The 22,472-nt window shown below is 44.6% G+C and overlaps 1 protein-coding gene and 1 long non-coding RNA gene across 21 annotated transcripts in view; one reads left to right on the forward strand and one right to left on the reverse strand.

The window, feature by feature from the left end:
• Positions 1-19,584, reverse strand: part of tcf7l2 (transcription factor 7 like 2) — a 101,602-nt gene extending 82,018 nt beyond the window's left edge. For 4 of the 20 annotated variants that reach the window (XM_060036145.1, XM_060036139.1, XM_060036132.1 and 1 more), the window contains exons 1-3: positions 18,903-19,582; positions 18,659-18,725; positions 18,363-18,487 (exon numbers count right to left, since the gene is read on the reverse strand). In XM_060036145.1, the coding sequence (XP_059892128.1) occupies positions 18,363-18,487; positions 18,659-18,725; positions 18,903-19,091 (381 nt within the window). In that variant the 5' untranslated portion in view covers positions 19,092-19,582. Of the gene's footprint in view, positions 1-702; positions 935-18,362; positions 18,488-18,658; positions 18,726-18,902 lie in introns of those variants that run through there. The other 16 variants (XM_060036138.1, XM_060036135.1, XM_060036130.1 and 13 more) reach the window with 10 other exon arrangements.
• Positions 1-22,472, forward strand: part of LOC132446056 (uncharacterized) — a 173,949-nt gene that overhangs the window by 107,253 nt on the left and 44,224 nt on the right. The window lies entirely within an intron of this gene.

A 22,472-nucleotide genomic window follows, 5' to 3' on the forward strand; every position in this document is an offset into this window, starting at 1 on the left:
CCCGGATGAAGACTTTCTGGACTGAGGATGTTTTCCCACCTCTAGCATTCCTCTGCCTCTTCGGCTGATTGGCCTCTGGGAACAATTGGAGGTCGACTCGCACAGTGTGTCATAACGTTCACCACTCCAACTCCCATCTCTGACCGGGAGGCCCCAACCAAACCACAAGTCCCCGAGCCCAGAAACAGGACTCTGTTGAGATTGCGCGCTCATCCAGTCAAACACTGACCACACATAACTCGACACCACCCTCCATCTTGATGAGACTTAATTAGACACATTGATCTTTTTGAACACGGAGGATCGGCGATGAATAATAAATTAAACATGGTCAATCGTTTAAATTTGAAAGCCTTATACCTCGGCAGGGGGGGAATGGCAGATAACACATCTGCCCAAATAACTGAACTTGGACTTTGGGTCCTGGAGAAGATAAAGGGTGCAATCTGACTACCAGTCCTACAGTTGATCGTGGGAAGGGGGATTATTTGTTGCTGGGTAAACTCTTTTTTTCAGATCACTCTGTTAACTGGTTGGACAAGTAGGTGTCACGTGCAATAACTTATGATCGGATGCCTCGGAGAGGAATGGCAAAAGTATGTCATTAACCGCCTATCATTTACTGACGTCAAGTAAACATTTACCGTCTGCAATAAAAAAAAAGAAGAAACCCGGTAATACAATGAACAGTAAATGACTCACTGAACTCAATGTCTCTTTATTTCGCTCGTCTTGCGTGGTTGGCTCGGCACGCAGAAACACGACATGGCTGGGAGTTGGCGGCGCTGAATCATTTTATGACCACGTCTGTCCTCTATATAGCCATGCCCATGAACAGCATGTGTCCTCCCGTCGGACCTGAACAACAGCGGCAGCCACGCCGCTAAACAGCAACAGTCATGTTGAGCACCACGTCTACCCGCCACCTCGGACTCAAACTGCTGTAAAACGATCCATAGGAGCGTATAGAAAACTCTGGAGCGGGGGGGGGGGGGGGGGGGGGTGGTATAAGGAATTCCACTGGCCTATAGACAGCAGCCAACAGTTGTTAATCCCAGGAGGGTGAGGAAAGGACTCGGGAGAGGGGGGGGGTGGGGGGAGAGAGATGGTGGCGACTTGTACATTTTTTTCAATTAGGGCCTTGGGAATGCAATCCTTGAAATGATCCAAACTGCAAGAGAGGAGTGTACTAGCAACATCTCCTGGAAAACCTCAGGAAGGATTTGGGAAGGGGAAAAAATATGGCCCAGAACATCGCTTGTGTTTGATTGCCCACAGAGACACAAGGTTTCCTGTTCTTCTGTCCAGTTGCACTATAGTTTTACCTTGGAGGGAAGAGGACAAGGCTGCAGGAGTACCACTGTCTTTGCTCTTATAGGATTTAGGTAACTGGGACATACCAAGGTATTCATTCCACCTGACACAATGGGGGATTGGTGAACCGCAACTCCAATATGTCACCATTTTCTCTTGAGCTTGCACTTAAGCGTCTATTAACAGGCCCGGGCATGAACAATGACGCATCATAATAAGCTAGAAGTTGTATTTATAGTTATGAAATAAAACTATCACGAAATTAAACAAAAACTGAACGACCCCCCCCCCCTCAACACATTTAGGTAGAGTCCTAGTGGGACCTAAACTCCTAACTTGTCTCTACGGCTAAGCGCACCATCGAAAACTAAGTGGGAAGAGGAATTTGAGCTAATGCCTTCCACGACACCATGACCGTGAGTTTAACAGCCCCAACTCAGCAGCTGCTCAGCAGGCACGGGAGGGCCGACAGGGCACCTGTCCTCCACAAGCCCCAGCATTCACTCACGCTCCCCAGGCTGCAGCTCTGTGGGCTGGGCCGCCCACATGGAAGTCAGGTGACAAGCATTTCCATCCAGTGCCAGGGACAAAGAAGACACACACATATTCACAAATAGTCGCGTGTTCACACACACCCTGACACACACACACATATAAAACACACGTATATGCGCACACATACTCTACCCCCCCCCCCCACCCCCAAACACACACAAACACAACTGAATCAGCTACACACACACACACTCACACACACACACACACTCGTGGAAGTACGCAACTGATCCGACACTACACAAGCACATTTTAACACGGTCACACACTTATATTTTACTGTAACACACACACACACACACACAAACACACAAACGCACACACACGCACGGCAAGCGAATGGTGGAGCACTTAAGGGGAGCCCCACCACTTAAAAGCTGTCCGTCCTCTGGTGAGAGAAGAGCTCGTCTCCGTCTCTTATTTCTCCGTCACCAGGCCCTGCCCTGGTTCAGGCCCGGCTTGGGAGCGTAAGCCGCCCAGCAGCCCAGCTCTGTGCTGCTCCAACCACTGTTTTTGCATACCACTCGTCTTGTGTAACCGTTGAGTGGTTCTGCTGCAGCGAGACAATAGCAGTCTCACAAACTAAGCAAAGCTAAACCGCGGCTACAATCAGTCATCCCCTACGAAAGAAAACACACACACACACACACGAATGCAGACACACATTTATAACTCGGGAAACTCGCAATGCATACTGAGAACTAGAGATGCGTTGGTATTTTTTTTCTTTTTTGAGAAAACAAAGAAACACGTCTATCAATAAGACGCCACAAGCAGAGACGAACCCAGATCCGATTTCTAGATTAAATTTCCGAGGCGGTTTGGTTACTCAGGTGAGTTTGGGCGCCTGGTGCTGATGAATACGCCCTGGTGCACGTCTCAATTGAAACTCGACTTGAATTGCTCTGAACTACAGGCAGAGTATCGGAGAAGCTCTGAGTCAGGAGAGTAAATCTACTGTACAAGTCTCTGCACATTTAAAACAGAGGTAAATTATTGACTGTCATCAGGGACTATAAAAGGCCAAGTTAACTAAGCCATCAAATGAATGCTGAAAGTATAAATACAAAAAAGTCATAATTTCAAACTTCTTTTTAGAGGAATTTCATCAGCCTTAATCCAACATCACATTGAGCATAAGGGCTAAACCTAAACCCCAAGGCAGTGCAGATTGTATGTATAAAGTTTCATGTGTTTTCCTTTCAGTAAAACAGCTTTGGCAGCTACAAGGTTAGAGCGCTGGCCGACAGAGACTGATTGAGCACCAGGTATGGAGATGTTGGCTAAACTCGCTCCCCCGGCTCAGCCGACCGCATCCGCCTCTTCCCGCCTCATTTGCAAAGCAATTCCAGCTTCAGCCGACTCTGTGCATCTTTTAGTCATCCCCCTGCCCTGCCTTCATTTGTATTGTCCACCCTAATGGGCGACAGCCGGGGCGAGGGCAGAACATAGAGGTCCCAGGCAAGGAGAGTCCGCCGGTACTGGGGGGAATCTTTACATCCCCCCCCCCCCCCCCCCCCCGTACTGGCCCTCTCCAGCACCCAGCTCCCCACAGCCTGACTAATGCACCCTGACACTCGTACATCACCCGTAAATTGGCCAAATGAATTAACCACGGCCCCTGCTTAGCTTTACAGGCTTTAAATGGATTTTCACCTCCCCAGGTCCGCCCAATAATTGCATTTATCCATCTTGTTGAAGCAAGGTTTACACACTCGCTGGCACCACCGCCAACCCGCCGGTTCCATTTTCTGCTCGGCCTGCGAGAGTGCGGGAGATTTGTCACCAGATCATTACAGGTAATTCAAACAACAATTAGCTTGACGACTTCGCCGTACATCAATGTCCGACTCCTCGGTGGCTGGGATACGTTTGGTGGGATACACTTACAGGCAATCCATGTGTCTCTATATAGACGCTTCCTCTCTCAAAGCATGTCCTCCCTTATGGTACTTAAATGAGCCATGTGATGGTTAAGTATCAATCATCGCTGATCCGGGGGTTTAACACAATGATTCTGTAGCAGGATGGGAGACGGAGCCTGTGGGTGGCCGACACCGCATTGAAGCCAAAAGACAGATATCCCGATATGGTTGAAACATATTGTCACAGGAGATGGTCTTGGATTTTCGGATCGTTTTTGGTCAATTGTCACAATGCCACTTAAAAAGCAGCCATTTCTATAGTCGAGAACATTTGGTCAAAATGTTTTTTTGAAAAAGGATTATCTTGGCTGATCTAGCAAAGACAATGTAACCAGGAAGGCCTCCAACAAAAATGTCACCAGCATCACCCAGTTAATAAACACATCCACTCAAACAGACCCAAAGGACACACACAATACACACATGGCAACACAAAGGAGGCAGAGTCAGGGTACTGGGCGGGAGTGCAGGGAGGGTTCGGGGAAGGTGGTGGTGTGGGGAGGGGTCATCTCGTCACTAGTGAATGTTTGAACAGTAGTGCATTAGACACTCGAGGGCCCAGAGGACAATTCAGCTATGTAAACACGCAGGGACTTCCTCCCCCTCCCCCCGCCTCCCCCCCGCCTCCACCCACCTCCACCCACCGCGTTCCTGCAGGTTTGCTGTGAGAAAAGCCCCTGTTCAAACAGCACGGTGAATTCCTCTGCCAGCTGTCCCTTTGCTCGTAGCATCTCCAGTCTGCCTGCCCAGAGATCTGGATGGTAGCACTGATACTTTTCAACCCCTTTTATTCTGCCCCACAGACCGATAAATCCTTATATCTAGACAATGTATTGATATAAATGATCAATAGTATTGAATGAAACTTAATCTTATTGTATGTGGCATACCCCAGCTAAGGTTTTTTCGCACTTAAATTATTGGATTTTCTGATCACGTTGGGGGTGGAGGATAGACATTTTAATTGAATGGCTCTCCTTGTGTGGTCATAATAACTGCATGAATGCTGATGGTCCACAATGTTTCTTATAAGAAGAAATAAACACACACAACTAATGTGGGCCACAACAGCTTAGAGGCATATAAGGGCAGACCTACTACTTACATAAGTTACTTTTACAATGAAAGACTAAAGGCCGATTTATGCTCAGTTACGTAAGCGTAAGCGCAAGCGCAAGAGGCCCTTGCGCGCCCTTGCGCACCCCTTGCGCGACTTCTCACGTCTTGCGTGCGTCGGGCGATTTTTCTAGACTTGCGTCATTTTTTACGTAAGCTTTTACGCGAGCCGCGCAGCCTGCAAGGCTGTGATTGGTCTGCTGGTCTGGTTACTACTTCCTGTCTGGACATGATGTCGTTTTAACAACACATTATGTCGTTTTAAAATGTAGAGAGATATGCACATTTATACAACCCCAATGATCAACAACTTCATCACCCCTGTTCCTCTGTCTGTTGCCATCATTCACTGTGTATGGGGAGAACACGATCTGGCACATAAACAAACCAACGACTCCCACAGACAAAGACGTCATTCTCGAGGTCGTCTTCAACGAAAAACTTTACTCCACATATTACTCCACCTACTGTTCTGGCGGTGAATTGCTTGGCAACACGCGCAACACGCGCAACCTAAAAGGGAGCATGAATTGCTTTGAGTAAATTTTGCGCAACAACGTAACACCAACGCTGAAGCATGCAGCCGCCTTAAGGGCCCTATTTTAACGGTCTGAAACACAAGTGGGAAGCCGCAAAGCGCAAGTAGCTTTGTGGGCGATTCTACGGCGCTATCGCTATTTTACAGGCGGATAAATGACACTTGCGTCGCGGCGCAAGTGTCAAAAGGGTTGGTCTGAAGCAGCCTAGTTACCCGTAGGTGTGGTTTGGGCGTAACGTCCAACAAACCAATGAGAGTGCCAGCTCCCATCCCCTTTAAGAGCCATGAGCGCATTTGAATCGGACGAGTTGATATTTTGACAGCGCGTCTGCAGTCTCAGATGAGACAGATGCACATGAATTTCAAACTGCAAATGGCTCAGTTTATTGCCAAATAATATGGCCTAATTCACACATGGAATAAGGGGTTTTCTTCCACAACTTCAGAAATACTGAGTCCTCAAATAAATTTCGGCAAAGAAAACGTAGCCTATATGATATAACATAGGCCTATGATATGCGGCAACTGTGGTTCTATTTAATGATATACGCAATACATTATAAACATTGTTTCTTATCAGTATTGTATGCTATCCTAATATGCATGTGTCCCCGCGGTAATATACATATTGCCATTGATTGTATTATGCGTTACGTGTTTAGTTTGCGTGTGTTTAAACAGAGCACACACGCGCGCCTGCATTCATTCATTCTTTTTAACACTCACTCGCGGTAAAACAATGTTTTTCACGATCAAATACTCATCAATCCTAAAAGTTATGGGCATGTAGGCCTACACGATGTCTCTGTCAAGAAAATATGAGTTTGCTGTACGGTGTTTGCAGATGCATTGATTTAAAAGTACAACTTATTACCGCTGCATCAGCTGTTCTTTACCAAATAATTTACCAAGAATGTGCGGCTAGGTAGATGGGAGAAGCAAAGTGTATGCGCGAGGTGCACAAGCAATCCGTATGCATCGCATATGCGCATGTATGCATGCGCCCTTAAAATAGCATCTGAACAACGCGCCACTGACTTTAAACCAGGTATTTCCTGGTCAGTAGCGCAATGGTATTCAGAAACGGCAAAATACCGTTTGCGCCAGAACACGCCTCCTCCTTCCGCCGAACCGCCCATTGGGGCGCATGATCAATCCCTAATATACCGGCGAGTGGCGGTGGTGGGAAAAGAACGCTCTGCGCCAGTTGTAAACTAGCAACGACACATGCGCCAGTGACTAAGTCACTTGCGCCGGATGCAAGATAGGGCCCTAATGCTCCAACTGACAAAAATAATCAAGTTGAATATTCAATATCCAATACCTAAAAACACAGAAATCAGAATAATATCAACTTTGAACACAAGACATAGACCAACATAATTATGTACTTGAAAATGGCTGAACAAACTGACTCCAGCCCTCGAAACAATTAAAGCAACTCGACATTACAAGCCAACCGGGAAAGGTTACTTTTGGATTGAGATAGGCTCCCGGACTCCTGCCAGCTTGGCGCCACCTGTTCCGACAGACCTGGACATTTATCTCGGAGTGGGACGACCAATAAAGATAGAGGAGGCCGATAAGAGATAATAGGCCTGCAGGTTCTAAAGGGCGCCATGGCCATCAACACCACAGGACACCCCCGGCTCGCTGAGACGCCAGCGCTCTCTGTAAACGCCTATTATATCCACACACACACACACACACATACAAACACACACACACATACAAACACACACACACACACACACACACGTCTGGCCCTTCCAACAGGTCTTTTCTTATTTTACAACTGTGAACCCTTAACCCATAATGATACATTCAGACACATCCAGTCTGCCATTAGGCTGATATAAGCCTGTACACTGGGTAATGAAGCCCACTAGAATACAACAGAGTTAACTTCATGAAAAAGGTGCCCGGGTGTACGGAATGTACTGTCAACTAAATTGAAGCCGTTGAGCAATGGCTTCAATTTGACATAATCATCTCTGGTGACATCCAGCAGAGATGTCCTCAAAAAAGAACCGTTGACATTTGTTATTTTATTATTCAGGAAGTTGAGTATTACTTCCTCCAGTGAAATCATCACCACCACCAACAATGGTGGACTGCAGGTCAACGTTTCAAATCAACAGTAGTTACCGGATGACACACTTGAACTATGTTCCAGCTTAGCCGCGCCAAGTTCCCTCTGTCTGCATGGCTGTCTGTTGGGCTGTGCTAGATAATTATATAGCCCGCCAGCGTTTATATAGCACTTTACTAGCCACTGTAGCCATTCAGAATGATGTTGTTCTGTATGTCTCACATCCACACACCAATGTCAATGACAGCCAGGTCAGTGGAAGTTAAGAGTTATTCATCTTGATCAAGGACACCTCAATAACACCTGAACAAGAAGGTAGAGTGAGGATTGAACCATCAACTAACTGCCAGAAATCTTGCTTGCTTAAGGACTTCTGCCGGCACCATGTATGGCTGTTCTGGTGGCAGTATCTTAAGCCGTTCCCATTGGGTTGCATGGTCTAACTGTCGGGACGGTTGTCCAAACAAAAACGCTAAGTTCACTTTGACCTCTTGTGGAACGAGGTATGTCACAATTCACTTAGTGCCCGTTGATCAAGCTCTACACTTTTGGAACTGACCCTGAATTCTGCCGACAACCAGACCACACACTGCACTGGAGTGAGGGACTAGACAGTGGAGGTAGTGGGCAAGAGAAAGAACATTTAGGCTTGACGCCATTTTTAAACCTAATAGAAATTCCCTGGCCATTTTTTGCTTCTGCCGCACATACTATCTGAGACAGTGTACAAATATTTTTGCATGCTATTAGGAACAAAAACAAACCAACATGCAAAACAAACATGACGTTAATGTTAGCTTAATGTAACTTTGCAACTGAAGCTCTCTGGGATGGTAGATGACTCATGGCGGAGCAAAACAGATGTTCTAACTGGGGGGTGGGGGGATAGCTGTTAGAGAGCGAGGTCTCATGGCATTCTACAGTGTCCGGGCTTACATTTTATTAGCCTTGCACATTTTGTTTTTATAAATACTGTAAGCCTGCCAACAGTTTGTTCCAAATCCTACGATAATCCGCAGATTAGTAGATGAATTTAATTGTAGCCGGGCTCCGCGGGCCCCTTCACCTTTCCACACTCTTATGATTCTAGAATCCTCCCACACACACACACACTGTTACAATTAAGTTTAATAAGGAGATTAAAAAAGTATACAAATATTATATTTCCTCACCTTTCACTCCTTAATTATGTGTTGAACACTAACATGTGAGTGAACAGCTTTTCCAAAACAAAGAAAGACCCAAAGACATAATGGAGAGTTATGAACAAAAACAATGCAAAAATCATTACTGTGGGGCATTTTGTAGTAACTGGGTTAGGGTTTGGGATAGATTCACACGTGGTAATATGCCAGGTGTCATTCCCTCTCTTTTATCCACTTCATTCTGCTTTAAGTCTGTATTAAACATACCATATGTTAGTCTTATTGTATGGAACAAATGAAGGAAAAAGGAATCTCCAATTAACAGACTATATAGATACCTGCTCCAATACCGCTACCGGTAAACCCCTGCTAATAGAAACCTGCTCCAATACTGCTGAACACCTGCTAATAGATTCTTGCTCCAATACTGCTAAACACCTGCTAATAGATACCTCCTCAAATACCTAAAATACTGGTAATGACCTACTAATAGACACACTATTGTGTTTTAAGATTATTATTTTCCTGGACAACAGTTAAGATGCAAGCTGATATTCTGGGATGGTAGACATCTCTTGCCACATTGTGTAATCTCTTTGCAGAAGTGTACAATTATTTACTTAGTATAGGAAGTGTAGCAAGACACTGGCACAGACGGGGGGTTCACAATGGAGCCTACTTGATTATTCTGACACATCAGGGTTTCCACAGGTGTACTGTGCACGCAAAATGAGTCATTATCTATTGCAACGTGATCATTACCGCCCAAGGCAGGCACGTACTACACACACACACACACACTACACCAACATACTACAAACAACCAGATAAATACACAAATGTTAACGTGTATATCCACACACACGCACACTAGTGTTGCAACAGTGTGGATCATTTAAAGGTTTAAGAGACTATGCATTTTATGTGATTTAGCTAATCAATTAAATTTGGCCAATGTATTGATAAGGAGAAGCCTAAAATAAGCTTTTTTTTTGGGGGGGGGGGGCCAGGCTTCCTCGATTTTGGCCAGACATTCTCGTTATTAAACCCTCTATCCGCACCCTGCAAGTAGTGGACAATCTCATCTCAATCTTGGGTCGAAAACACAATTTCAAGCTTTCTATAATTTGTAGGTTTTCTGAATGAATATTCAAATTGAATAAAAGAAGATTCATAGTACAAACGGCTTCCATAGTAGGAGGGTAAAAATAAAGTTTGAACATCGGATATCACCAGAAATGTAAAAAAGATTGCTACCGGTGCTATTCATGTTTATTAAATTAGCAACCCGTTATTAGTTGTCAAACTAACAAAGGTCTTTTGCTGTCGTTTAAACAATTAAAAAGCTGTTAAATAATTTTTTTAATCCTTCTTTGTTAAAACCAATAACCCAAGCTAATCGCAACCTCAAATTTATATTGCTCCAACTAACAAGTGGGAGTGCCACCATGGAAAACAAATCCTGGGAAGGACCCTTGAACATTAAATAAATGTTATTATTATAGCCAGTTGGTTTGAAGTCTCATACTCGACGTCAGGTGTCAAAGTGCTACCGAAGTATTTGAATTGTGCTAATATATACACCGGATGCACTTTGAGTACTGCTCTTGTATAGTTTTAATATCAGGGAAGGGAATCATAATTTTGTTATGTTGTCTCGCACAGCTGTGCAATGAAAATATAATGCATTAAATATTAATTATAATATCCATATGCAAACCTACCAACGGGGTCAGCCCGACCTGAATTTTAATAAACTTACTCAAATAATGGTACATATTCTCATTCTGGGGAAAGTGGACATGAAATCCCTCTGGTGGCATATCCAACACTGTCACCCTGGTAACCGTGACAACACTAACACGCAAACACCAACATATAAGCCCAGTTAAAAAACAGGCACCTACACACACACACACACACACACACACACACACACACACACACACACACACACACACACACACACACACACACACACACACACACACACACACACACACACACACACACACACACACAGAAAGAGAGAGAGCTTGAGTTTCTATCGGGAGATTTCTCAGTTGTGAAGACAAGTGAGAGGGGAGGTTCCTTCTCAACAAAATCCATGTCAGCACTGGTGAGCTTTGACCCCAAATAAACACACTCTGCAATCTAAACAGAGCTGGCAGGAGCCGAAGCTAACCGTCTCCTCCCTCCACCATCAAGTCAATGGACTGATGAGGGCTTTTACTTTGAATGTGACCACGATAGCAGACAATATGAATAGCTTTGTTACAATTAAGAAATAGAATGGTAAATAATTACAAATGATTGAAAAGGATTTGTTAAGATAGTTGGGAAGCCATCTATAACAAATATGTCCACAGATATTGAAATAAAGAAAAAGAAAATATATTTTTTTTAAAGATCAGTAACAGAAATCTTTAAAAATAATTGTTCTAATAAAACTATTGAGACAAAGGGACAAGAGAGCGAAAACTGATTCATTTGTTAAGGGCAAATACACGCTCACACACACATACCAACGCCTGTCAAGTCAAGCATGGCATAAAACAAAAGTTGCCCCCGCCCTCCGGCTCATCTCAGTGTTGGACCCTGCTGTTGTCTTCAACAGGAAGCTAAATGTGTAGCCTGGACTGCCATTGTTTGGCCATATAACCAGAAACTGTCGTTGCTCCCATTGCTCCAACATTAATAGCAATTATGCGCTCTATTCAGTCTGCCATTGTGTCACCCCCAACCCCCCTCCAACACACACTCACATACATACACACACACCACCTCCTCCTCCCCACCCACCCACACGCAGGCAGAGTCCGACACACATTTCCCGCTTTTCACCCAGCACTCTCACTCAACACCCATTCCCTCCTGAATCCACCAGTAAAGTCTTTCAGCTATTGAAGCTATCCAGAACCACTACAATGCAGACGCATACAAATGTGCACACTCAGTCGACAAAGATAAGTCATGATACAACACAACAGAGCTAATATGGAAAAAACTGTTTAAATCAAACACAAAACATGTTAGTATGGTAGAAACAGGATGCCAGGGCCTGATAACTATATATTTTTTCAACTGTACATTTGGAAGACAGTTATCGACAGTGAATCGTGGCCTTATCACTAAAGCTGGATGCTGTGCAATAACATTACTCATGAAATGTTAAGTCAGCCAGGACGAGCTCGCTTTATCTTATCACGATACTCTAACTTCATTTGGAGGTACTTTCGAGAGAGAGAGAGAGACCAGATTGGCTGTGTGGTAAAAGGCAAGGCCTCGATCAGATTTGCATTCATTCGCCACGTGTGTTTGTCAAGCGACAATTAGCTGACGTGAATCGGAATGATTAGTGATTTTGTTTTACAAATCCTTTTAAAACAAATAATGCCCCAGTTTATACTTTTCCTTTGAGTGTGTCAGTGATCTTTAACCAAATTAAAATCATTTTTCAACAGATTTACTAAACTTAGTTGTGAACCAGTCAGGTTATTCCCAACTGACTTGTGCGCTGTGTTGAATGTTTAGCCCATTTAGCACAGCATAAAATACACACACGTCCAAATAGGAGGGAAAAGAAAGAAGATTTAGCTTCCCCATGTTACGACGTACACAACTCCAAAAATTACATCTGGTGGCTCCATGTGCAGACACACGTATGCAGAGCCACACACAACGGGTAATTTGATTTCCATGTTTTGTGGAGGCCCCAATCCCAATGGCCCGACAGCGCAGCAAGCCTGCGTTTAACAGATGACACAAGTTGCATTCCAGATGTACAGTGCCATCTTTGTTTTGAGGTCTATAGAGATGCATAGGAGAAAGACTGTGTGTGTATCAGTGCACAGCTGCTAAGTTAATGCCTCTAGCTCTTGTGCTCTCTCTCGCCAGCAAACACACACACACACTAACACACTAACACACACACACACACACACACACACACACACACACACACACACACACACACACACACACACACACACACACACACACACACACACACAAACACACACACACACACACACACATCCAAACACAACAAATTAAAGAGGATGTATCATTGAATAATCCCATTCTTAGCCACAGTTTATAAATACCCTATCCCACACCTCAAACAGACATTGACACAAAAGAAAAAAGTAAAAATTAAAGAAGGTAACTTTAACTATCTTAATAAAATATGAGCCTTCCTGTGACTAAATGAACGCCAAACATCATCAGCTAAATCCAAAAACCACGAAATGATGAGCATTGCAAAAAAGCAATTGTTTTATTGAAACCAACTGTCAGAGATGGAATGAATCGTTAGAAAGCCAGGGTGAGGTTGAACTGAAGGCCCACCTAACCCAAACAGGGAGCTAGTGGCACCAGGGAACCACCACTCCCTTTATACTGGGTAAAAATCTAAATTAAAAACACACAACTCACACTGGCTCAACGCCGGTTTTGCTTTTCCTTCTCTCTCCAGCTTTCTCTCCCTATCCCTCTCTCTCCAGCTTTCTCTCCCTATCCCTCTCTCTCCAGCTCTCTCCCTAGCCCTCTCTCCCTATTCCTCTCTCTCCCTATTCCTCTCTCTCCCTAGCCCTCTCTCCCTATTCCTCTCTCTCCCTATTCCTCTCTCCCTAGCCCTCTCTCCCTATTCCTCTCTCTCCCTATTCCTCTCTCCCTAGCCCTCTCTCGCTCTGCATGGCATTTCAAACGGAATGAGGGATCGAGGGGCATTCGAAGGCTTTCAAACGGCAAGCCTGCCAACTGCATCAGTGTTACACAATTAAATTCTGCGTGCAAGTGGAGAAAAAACATACACACACACACAACCAGTAAATATTTACGGCGCAAATCTTTTCCATTCATTCACCAGGCAATAACAAACCCTTACTGTACTAGATTCTCCCCCTCTCCCTCGCTCTTGTCTTTTCAGCACCCCCCCCCCCCCCCCCCCACACACACACCCCCCCTCCATCCCGTACATCTGCGATTCATTGACTTTACAATTTACCTCATGTGGAGATGGGAGAGGTCTCGCCTCCGTCTGCATCACGGCACAAATATGCAAGTGATTTATTGTTTTTCAAAAACCCAGGGCAGATTTAGTGAACCTCCACTTTCCTTCAGCATTACTCCTATTGGCAGACCATGAACAATTACAGTTCGGACTAATTAAGCTGAGAGAATGTGCCGGGGCCTGCTAATGTCTCACAGGCTTACATTTTTGTTTAACAGTGCCAAACTTGGTTCTCCGACTCTCAAACACACGCACGCACGCACGCACATATGCAATGGTTGTTTATCGAGGGGAATCAATGCTTGCACCTTTTCCCTTCTCCTGTCCCTAGACATTGGAAAAGGGGGATGTGGGGGGGGGGGGGGTTGGCGGGGCAGAGAGGAAGACAGGAAGAAGAGGTGGAAATGGAGGGAGAGAGGTGGGGGCAGGGGGAGCTGCTTCCACCATACTTTGTAAACAAAAGTGATTTGCAAGACAAAAGGGCTGACTAAATTCAGGGTAGGTTTCGCAAGAGCCCGCACAAAATTTGGCCACGCCGGGACAGAAAAAGCCCCCTCCACCCCAACTCCCCACCCCCTGCGGATACCAATTAGGGTCCATTAGCATGTAAAGCCGGTGTGATAAGGTGTTGGGGAGGCCTGTCCCTTAAATCCACGCTCGGCTATCTGTCCCTTCCTGGCACAACCACGTCCACCGAGAGCGGCAGAACACACGTAATCCATATGATGAGCCATTGTTATGCTTATCGCGCTGGCATGTTCGAGAGATACTGTCTCCATCCATTACCACGTGCACTGCCCCGACACACACACATGGGAGGGGCCGTTGTATTCAGGGGCCAACCGACGGATTCGCCAGCTAAATAGGGAGGCTGGGCCGGGGGGTTATTACGTTAATCTGACCATGAAGAATTCTTCATCCGCTATTAAACGTGCCTTTATTTGAGGTTATGCTAGGTAGCAACCGACACAATAGGGAGCAACGCGGACGTGACAATACTCCTCAAACAAAGAAGGCAGGGAGAGAGAGAGAAATGCTATTGTCTCAGCAGCGCAGCGCCTTTCCACCGCCTTGTTATGGAATCGTCACGGGTTTCGGAAGCGTCTTTATTCAGTTTACTTGTACCCCACCACCGGTCCAAATTCTTTTTTTCCCCTTTTCTTTTTTTCCGACAACCTCGCAATCGTACGACGGAACTCAAAACCGTGGCCGATAAAGTCTGCAGCCCCCCCGAGGGGAATTATGGGGCCGGGGGGTGGCATCAAATATCTTAACATTCATAAGTCCGAGAGGCAGTAAATAAACCCGGTGGATTTATGGCAGCGGAGAGCTGGCCTGCACAGGCCCCCTCCTCCACCTCCCTCTCCCCTTCCTCAGCCTCTCCTTCCCTACCCTGCCTGCCTGCCTGCCTACAGACCTGTTGAGGTGCGATGTTAGCCCCCAGCATCGGGGTTCATCTCCAGCTCTGCTGCCCCACACACCCCTGTGTTAGCAGCGGCGCTAAACAAAGACCAGGAGCCAGCGGTAGAGAGCGGCAGGGGGAGGGAGGGGGGGAGATAGGGAGAGTTATACTGAAAGAGGGAGAGAGGAGCCAGGGTGACCCGGCCCAGGCCACTTCACCAATTCAAGCGGCTGCCAGAGCCCCTGCCTGCCTTTGTGTGCGGCTGAGGGCAGGGGGGCTTAGGAGGGGAGGGAGAGAGGGCAAGGGAGAGATGGGGAGACGGGGGGGAAACTAACCCGGGCCCAGCGTCATGTCTAATTGCTAAATGATACTAAATTGTCAGCCTCCTTGGAGATAGGTGGTAGGAAAAACAAATTCTAACCGCTTATGACTCCCGGAGGTCAGACAAATTATTCTAAGTGCCACGCGGTGAAATGCGCTTTCACCCCTCAAGTCATGAAATAACTAAAACTCTGGGAAAAAGCTGAGGTGTCAGAAGCGATCTATACCGCTTGTGCTTGACAGAAAATCAAAAATAATTTGAATGCTCATTAGACAGGGAGTCAACTTCGGTCAAAATAATAATAATAATAATAATAACAGCATAATTATAATATTAAGACGCTGATCAATCGACTTGTGATTCAATATAAAAATAGTTAACAGCACCTTGCTAAAATGACCACAAAAATATTTTTCAATTTACAAAAAAAAAGAAATACGCCCGCACATAAATAAAAGCTCCCGATCGAATCACACGGCGCAGGGGAATAATTAAGGCACACCAGCAGCAGTCCAGCGCCTTCCCCAGCAAGAAGAAAGACTTGGCTCCAACAATGCCGCCCATCACATTCAGCGGCTCTTACGACCCGCTTAGGCAGGCCGACAGCTAATCAATGTCCAGGTGAATTATTTATGCCACTTTTTAAGTTTAATACATTTATATTACAGCCGGCACTGACTTCAAAGCGGAAGAGTATGGACACACAGGGTGACGGAGACAGTGGGGGCCGTGGCCGTATGCTAGACGGCACACCGTGGTAGGAAAAAAAAAGAGGATGGATAAAGCTTTAAAACCAAGGTAGGATCGCCGGGAAGTATCGGTGCGATACAAAAGGGACGTCTGCACTGTAATTCTGTCCTGATCCTTCGCCTCGCTTGGTGAATAATTATAAATGCAGAACAAAGACACACACACACACACACACACACACACACACACACAAATAGAACCGCTGTGCAATTTCTTGGCGGGGCGATTCTACGTGTGGTCGTGACAAGCAGATGAGCTTTCGACTGCAACAATACACAAGTCATAAAACCCGATGATGACATAGGACAGAAAGTACACCGAAGGGATACAAATATCACAAACATTGCAAGAAATGAAGGAAATAACATTTCAAATTAAAAAAAGCTCCTGGCCTATGGTAACGGTATCCTGCATCTCTCCTGCTGAATACCTGGTGACTAAAAGACGGGCAGCATGGGGGCTTTACCAGATACAAGTCTATGACACACGTAATTACACAATCCGAAAGTCACTGAGACAACTGGACATGTGAGGCAGTGTTTGTTCCAACAGTTTCCCATGTCAGCAGGGATGACCATCAGGGAACAGTGAGAGAATGAATTATAGCACAACGATCTAGTGTGTGTGTGTGTGTGTGTGTGTGTGTGTGTGTGTGTGTGTGTGTGTGTGTGTGTGTGTGTGTGTGTGTGTGTGTGTGTATGTGTGTGTGTGTGTGTGTGTGTGTGTGTGTGTGTGTGTGTGTGTGTGTGTGTGTGTGTGTGTGTGTGTGTGTGTGTGTGTGGGGGTGTGTGTGTGTGTGTGTGTGTGTGTGTGGGTGTGGGGGTGTGTGTGTGTGTGTGTGTGTGTGTGTGTGTGTGTGTGTGTGTGTGTGTGTGTGTGTGGGTGTGTGTGTGAGCCAAATGTAAACATTAGAGCTTCTGTCAGCATCAATATTCTAGTTTTAAATATAATTGCGATAAGAAACAGAAGCAAGCCCTTTCAACCCGATGGGAGTGCGTATGGCTCAAAAAGAGGTTTATCTTCTCTCTCCAAGGTGTCCACACAGCCAGGCAGTAAACAACGGCGCAGCTACCCAGGAACGGAGGAGGTAGTGAGGGCGAGAGATTGCTCTTACTAATGCCCGGTCTTTGCCTTAACCTTGTAAAATGAGTTGACAGGGCCTAAAGCAGAGACTTGTAATTGCAACCATTTAAAAACAGGAGGGAAGGGAGAAAAAAAACAGCACTATTTAGAAAATTATTCCACTTAACCATCGGCAGAGCCCAGTGGGACAAGGGAGGTGTGGGGCAAATGGGTAAGTGTGCATAATTACAGAGGGGCAGATTGGGTCTAAATAAATGCCACAAATTAATTTATAAATTGATGGTTTACACAAGGATGTGCTTTAAAAGGCAATGGCTTTCTTATTCAAGACCAGCTCTGTGGGGGGCTCCCTACTGTGTTATATGTACAATACATATTATATTATATAAATGATGTATTTTAGCAAATAATTTACAACGCATTGCAAGATTTCGATTGAAAATAAAAATGTCGGTCATTTAATCTCATAAAAAAAACGCAACAATTTTATGGCAGAACGTTGCAATAATAAACATTTGACATATGCAAATGACGCACACGCGCTCATTTGCATGTCCGTTTCGTTTGGGCACCTTGCTTTGGATTCCTTTATGATCAGACCGCTGATTTAGCGTTTGAATGCGTGTACATTTCTGTGTAACAAAATAAGCATTCCGTGGGATTTTCTAAAAGGCCTTTACTGAACGGTATGGATTGCCTTGAAAACAGCACACCTTGCCTTATAATTTATCAAATATTGTAAAAAAAAATTCTCTTCTTTTTCTATAATTTCCTTACATTTTTTACTTAATATATTTATAACGACCACAACTGTCAATATAAACACAGTTATGCATTACACACATATAAACAAGTGAGGTGTAAAAACCTGTTTAGATACACCACGGAGAGAGCACGCACCCCTGTTTCTGACAGAGTCGACGCCAGAGCTCTGTGCAGCGGGCAAGCATGCCATTGTACAGTCCTGAAGTTGTGAAACTTGGGTCTGTATTTTCCCAGCCCTATTTCTAGGTGGCATTATTTTGCCTGTCAGTGTTTTGGGTGCGTGCGTGTGTGTGTGTGTGTTCCGGTGTTGGCACATATAGGGAATAAATAAGCGAACTTACTGTGCGTGCTGTTGGGGAAAGTGATCCATTGGGCAGATACGTGCTCGTGAGATCGGGGATCATTATAAATGGGTAGCCCGGGTACGGTGGGGTCTTGAACAGACCTCCATCTTGCCTTTTCGCAGCTAACATGGCGGGGAGAGAGAGAGAGAAGAAAGTTTTATAAGTGCGTTAAAAACTACTTGTGCATTTTCCGAAACCGTGCAATTACATAACATGTATGCTTGTACGCGCACACAAGGCGTATAACGTGAGTGGGAAAACAGTCACGACTATTCAATAAAACAGCAACTCACCCTCCTCTAAACTTTCTCTCGTTTTGTCTCTGAAAGTTTCTGATCGAGGCGGAGGCCGTCTTTCCGCCTTGAAATGCAACAATGAAACACAGGGATTGCATTAAAGTAACACAACGGCGTGGATAACAACTTTTCTTTAAAGCAGCGCGCAAATAATGTGATTAAAAGTGCACAGAATGCGACGCGACAGCGTTACAGGCCTGGCGATATAGAGGACAATCGGTTTAGTTAATTTGTCTCTTACCTCTGAATCTGACGAGCTGTTTTGATGCGTTTCTGATTCATTCACAAGAGAAGATTTGACATCTGCTAAATCCCTTTCTGCCGAGGAGTTCTCCGAGATCTTCTCCTCCGGCTCCCCTTCGTCTTTGAAGGAAATCATCTCATCGTTCGCACCCAAATCGTCCCCTCCACCGCCGTTGAGCTGCGGCATGTTCCCGAGCAATTTTGGGGGACAAAACACAAAGTTTTAAACCCTTGATCTTGGTGATCTAGAATCCGAGTTTAAGTTTAGGGTCTGTACTGGCGTTTTCCAAGCACTGGCGGTGAAGTAGAAACTAAAAAAGAAGGGAATCTTGGCAGAAAAAGAAGCCGGAGATGGAGCTCAGCCGCACGGATTGAGTGAGTTGAAGTTGGTCGGAGTGGTTTTCAGTTCAAAGGCGGCGCTGATTGACAGATAGAGAGGGATGGAAATAGAGAGAGTCTGGATTCAGGGATTATTGACAGGGAGAAACACACAAGAAAACTTAATGAGATTCAAACAGGGAGGGACTTGAAGTGACGTTTTCATAAATAGGAAAAAAAAAAAAGAGGGCTGGAGGAGGAAGCCGGCGCGGACGAGTCGACTGCAGTGAAAAAGCATGCGAGGAAAAGGAAAAGCGGCTGGGAAGCAGGACAGCGAAGCGCCACTATTTTCTTTTGCTCCGGAATGGCAAAATAGGAGGTAGATAGGACTCGCTTGCAAATATGGATTATACGCATATGGGCGGTCTCCTGGTGAGGCTGAACAGAGGGCACTTCCTCGGGCTATTTTCAACCACTTTCACTTGTAACACAACATTTTCTACCACCCTTTTGCAGTTGTGACACATAAGCACATTGTTTTATAAATATATTATAGAGCTTAAGGGAAGTGTTGAGAGTATATATATATATATATATATATATATATATGCATGGCTTTGTTTGTTTAGTAATCTGTCAAACTATTTAACAATGATCGTTGGTTTATATTTAAGATTTCTACTTCGCATAGCCTACACTGCGGATCTTTTACTGTATTAATTAAAATAATAGTGACAATTCATTTTAATATTAATAAAGCCTGTGTGTATCATTTGCGCCACCTGTTTGTCGATAAGGCCGACTGACAGTAGGCTTATTCCAGGGTTGTGTCTTAGTTGAACACAAACACCACTAAATGATGGACTTTGCTTGTTTTACCTTGACCAACATCTTTGAGGTGGAGCAGTGGAGCTGACCATGATGGCTAGCTGTGAAGATGTTAACGTTAACATGTTAGACAGGCTCGTGTGCCTCTTTACATCTTCAGCCTAAGCACGACAAGTAAAAAAAACAAATAGCATAGGCCTACCTTTGGATCTCACTTCTCTTACGAAGTTCCTTTGGGTTTTAAGGGCTATTGTATTTTTATTAAAACCGAATAATAAGCTTGGCCTGATTAAAGTAAGCTATCTCAACTCGCCCTGCATTGCGCGTGCCAATCAATTAGGGTCACGTCACTGCCGGGAGTTCCAACGAGGAACGTGACTTTAATTTAAATATGAATCTACCCTCAGGTGTTTTATTAACCACTAAATAATATGGAAAAAAGCGCATGATGTCAAAATCTGTTCGGAATATGAAGGAAAACCTACACCAAATCCTACTGTTACTGTGCAAAGGTGTCCTCGCGCGTGCGTGAATTGGCACGCGCAAGCGTTTGAGCGCATAACCTGTGCTTCACGAGCACTATCTGAAACTATAAAAGGAAATGCGCTATTATTGCAATAGCAGCTTTTTGAATATATATATATATATATAAAACAAAAAACAGTACAGGTCATTTTTTTAACATAATGTAATTGAAACCAAACATTGTCGTTTGTATGTTACATTTACCCTCCAGCAAACATTACAATTACAAGAAGAAAAAAAGTGGTGTATTAAAGCTATATACAAATATTGTCCACAATAAATATTGTCCTCTTTTCAACTCTGTTCTAAAATACACATAAAGAGAATGTGTATTGCAAAGCACAGATAAGTGCAGTGAATCAGAAGCTGTCATCAAATCCAGACCAGGCAGTAGGTTCACTATAAAAGCGAATCATTCTATAATAAAATATATAAATAAATGATTCCTGATTAGGATTTGGGGGAACAAGGCAGAGTCTATGGTTTAGCATTATCTCCCTACAAACCACCCGGCGAGCTGGAGGGGAGGTGCTGAGGAGAGGAAAATGAACAGGGAGCATCAGAGATAACACAAGAATGGAGAAGATAGAAAAAAAGAGGGGAGGAGGAGAGGAAATGGAGAGAGACAACACAAGGAGGGCAGAAAGGAGGAATAAAAAGGGGAGGAGAGAAACAAAGCTTGGAGGAGAAAAAAGGAGGGGAGCGAGACAACGATGGATGGAGACAGGTGGAGCAGGAGGAGGACAGTACAATTTATAGAGGCACAAAAACAGAACTATGTGAGAAATAAAAAAGGAGGAGAGGGAGAGTGTGGAGGAGAGAAAATGAAAGGAGGCAGCCAACACAGGGATGGAGGGAAGGACCCCTGTCCTCCAGTGTGTGTGACTACAGACAGCCAGTGGAAGGAGGGGCGCGCTCCCCTGCTGCTAGCAGCTCTACAAACCTGAGGCCACACAGCCCAGACCAAGGCAGCCGAGCTCCGAGCCGGACTCTCCCCTGGATTGGCTCAGCAGGGGTCAGAGGGGTCGCGGGGTGATGTCGTCACCCCGCTGTCGTGGAGACACCTGCCTCTGATGGTGCATTAGTGACTTCAATGCCTTTAAGCTATATATACAGTTTATATGTATGAATATATATATATATTCAATGCATTTAAGCCATATATATAGCTGTTTCCTATCGGTTACCGATTCAGCTATATATTCCCAAATATTTATAAATGTAGGCCTATTTCTCTTATGGATAAAATATAATTTTGGATAGGGCCTACATTGTGCTGAGCTGAGCAGTGCGTTTTCTTATAAGTAAGAAAGCGGGAAAAAAATGAACAAATATTATTTTTTCTCCCACTTTGCCTGCTTGCCAGACTTTATCTGTACTTTAACTGTATGTAAAAAACCTCTGAAAGGAAGTCATATGTTGCAGCATTGATTTTGAGTGGGCGTTTGGCAGATCTAGCGATAAAGCTTCTCCGCTCGTAGAATTACAGTATATATGATTAGTTTAGGCTGCTGCTATTCAGGTGTGTGACATCCACGGGATAATCCTGACCTCCGTGTTGTGGTTCTGTACGAGGGAGCTACAGGGTAAACTGTATAAGCGCCCGATGATGTGTTTGTGATCCAGTGTCTCCGTAGCCCCTCTGGTGCGCCCTATCTTATTATTATAATTATGATGAGCCATATAGAGTACATGCAGACAAGGATCACAATGAGGGTTTTGAAGGGCTTGAGATAGGGCTGAGAATACTTTGAACATTACTTGTCTATTTATATTTTTCTGTATAATATATATATAAATATAGTTGATATGAATGTGTATATACTATATATCAATTATATTTAAATATATATATACATAAACATATCTTTGTGATGCCATTCAATCCTAGTTTCAT

The sequence above is a fragment of the Gadus macrocephalus genome, chromosome 18 (assembly GCF_031168955.1).
Source record: "Gadus macrocephalus chromosome 18, ASM3116895v1".
Lineage (NCBI taxonomy): Eukaryota > Metazoa > Chordata > Actinopteri > Gadiformes > Gadidae > Gadus > Gadus macrocephalus.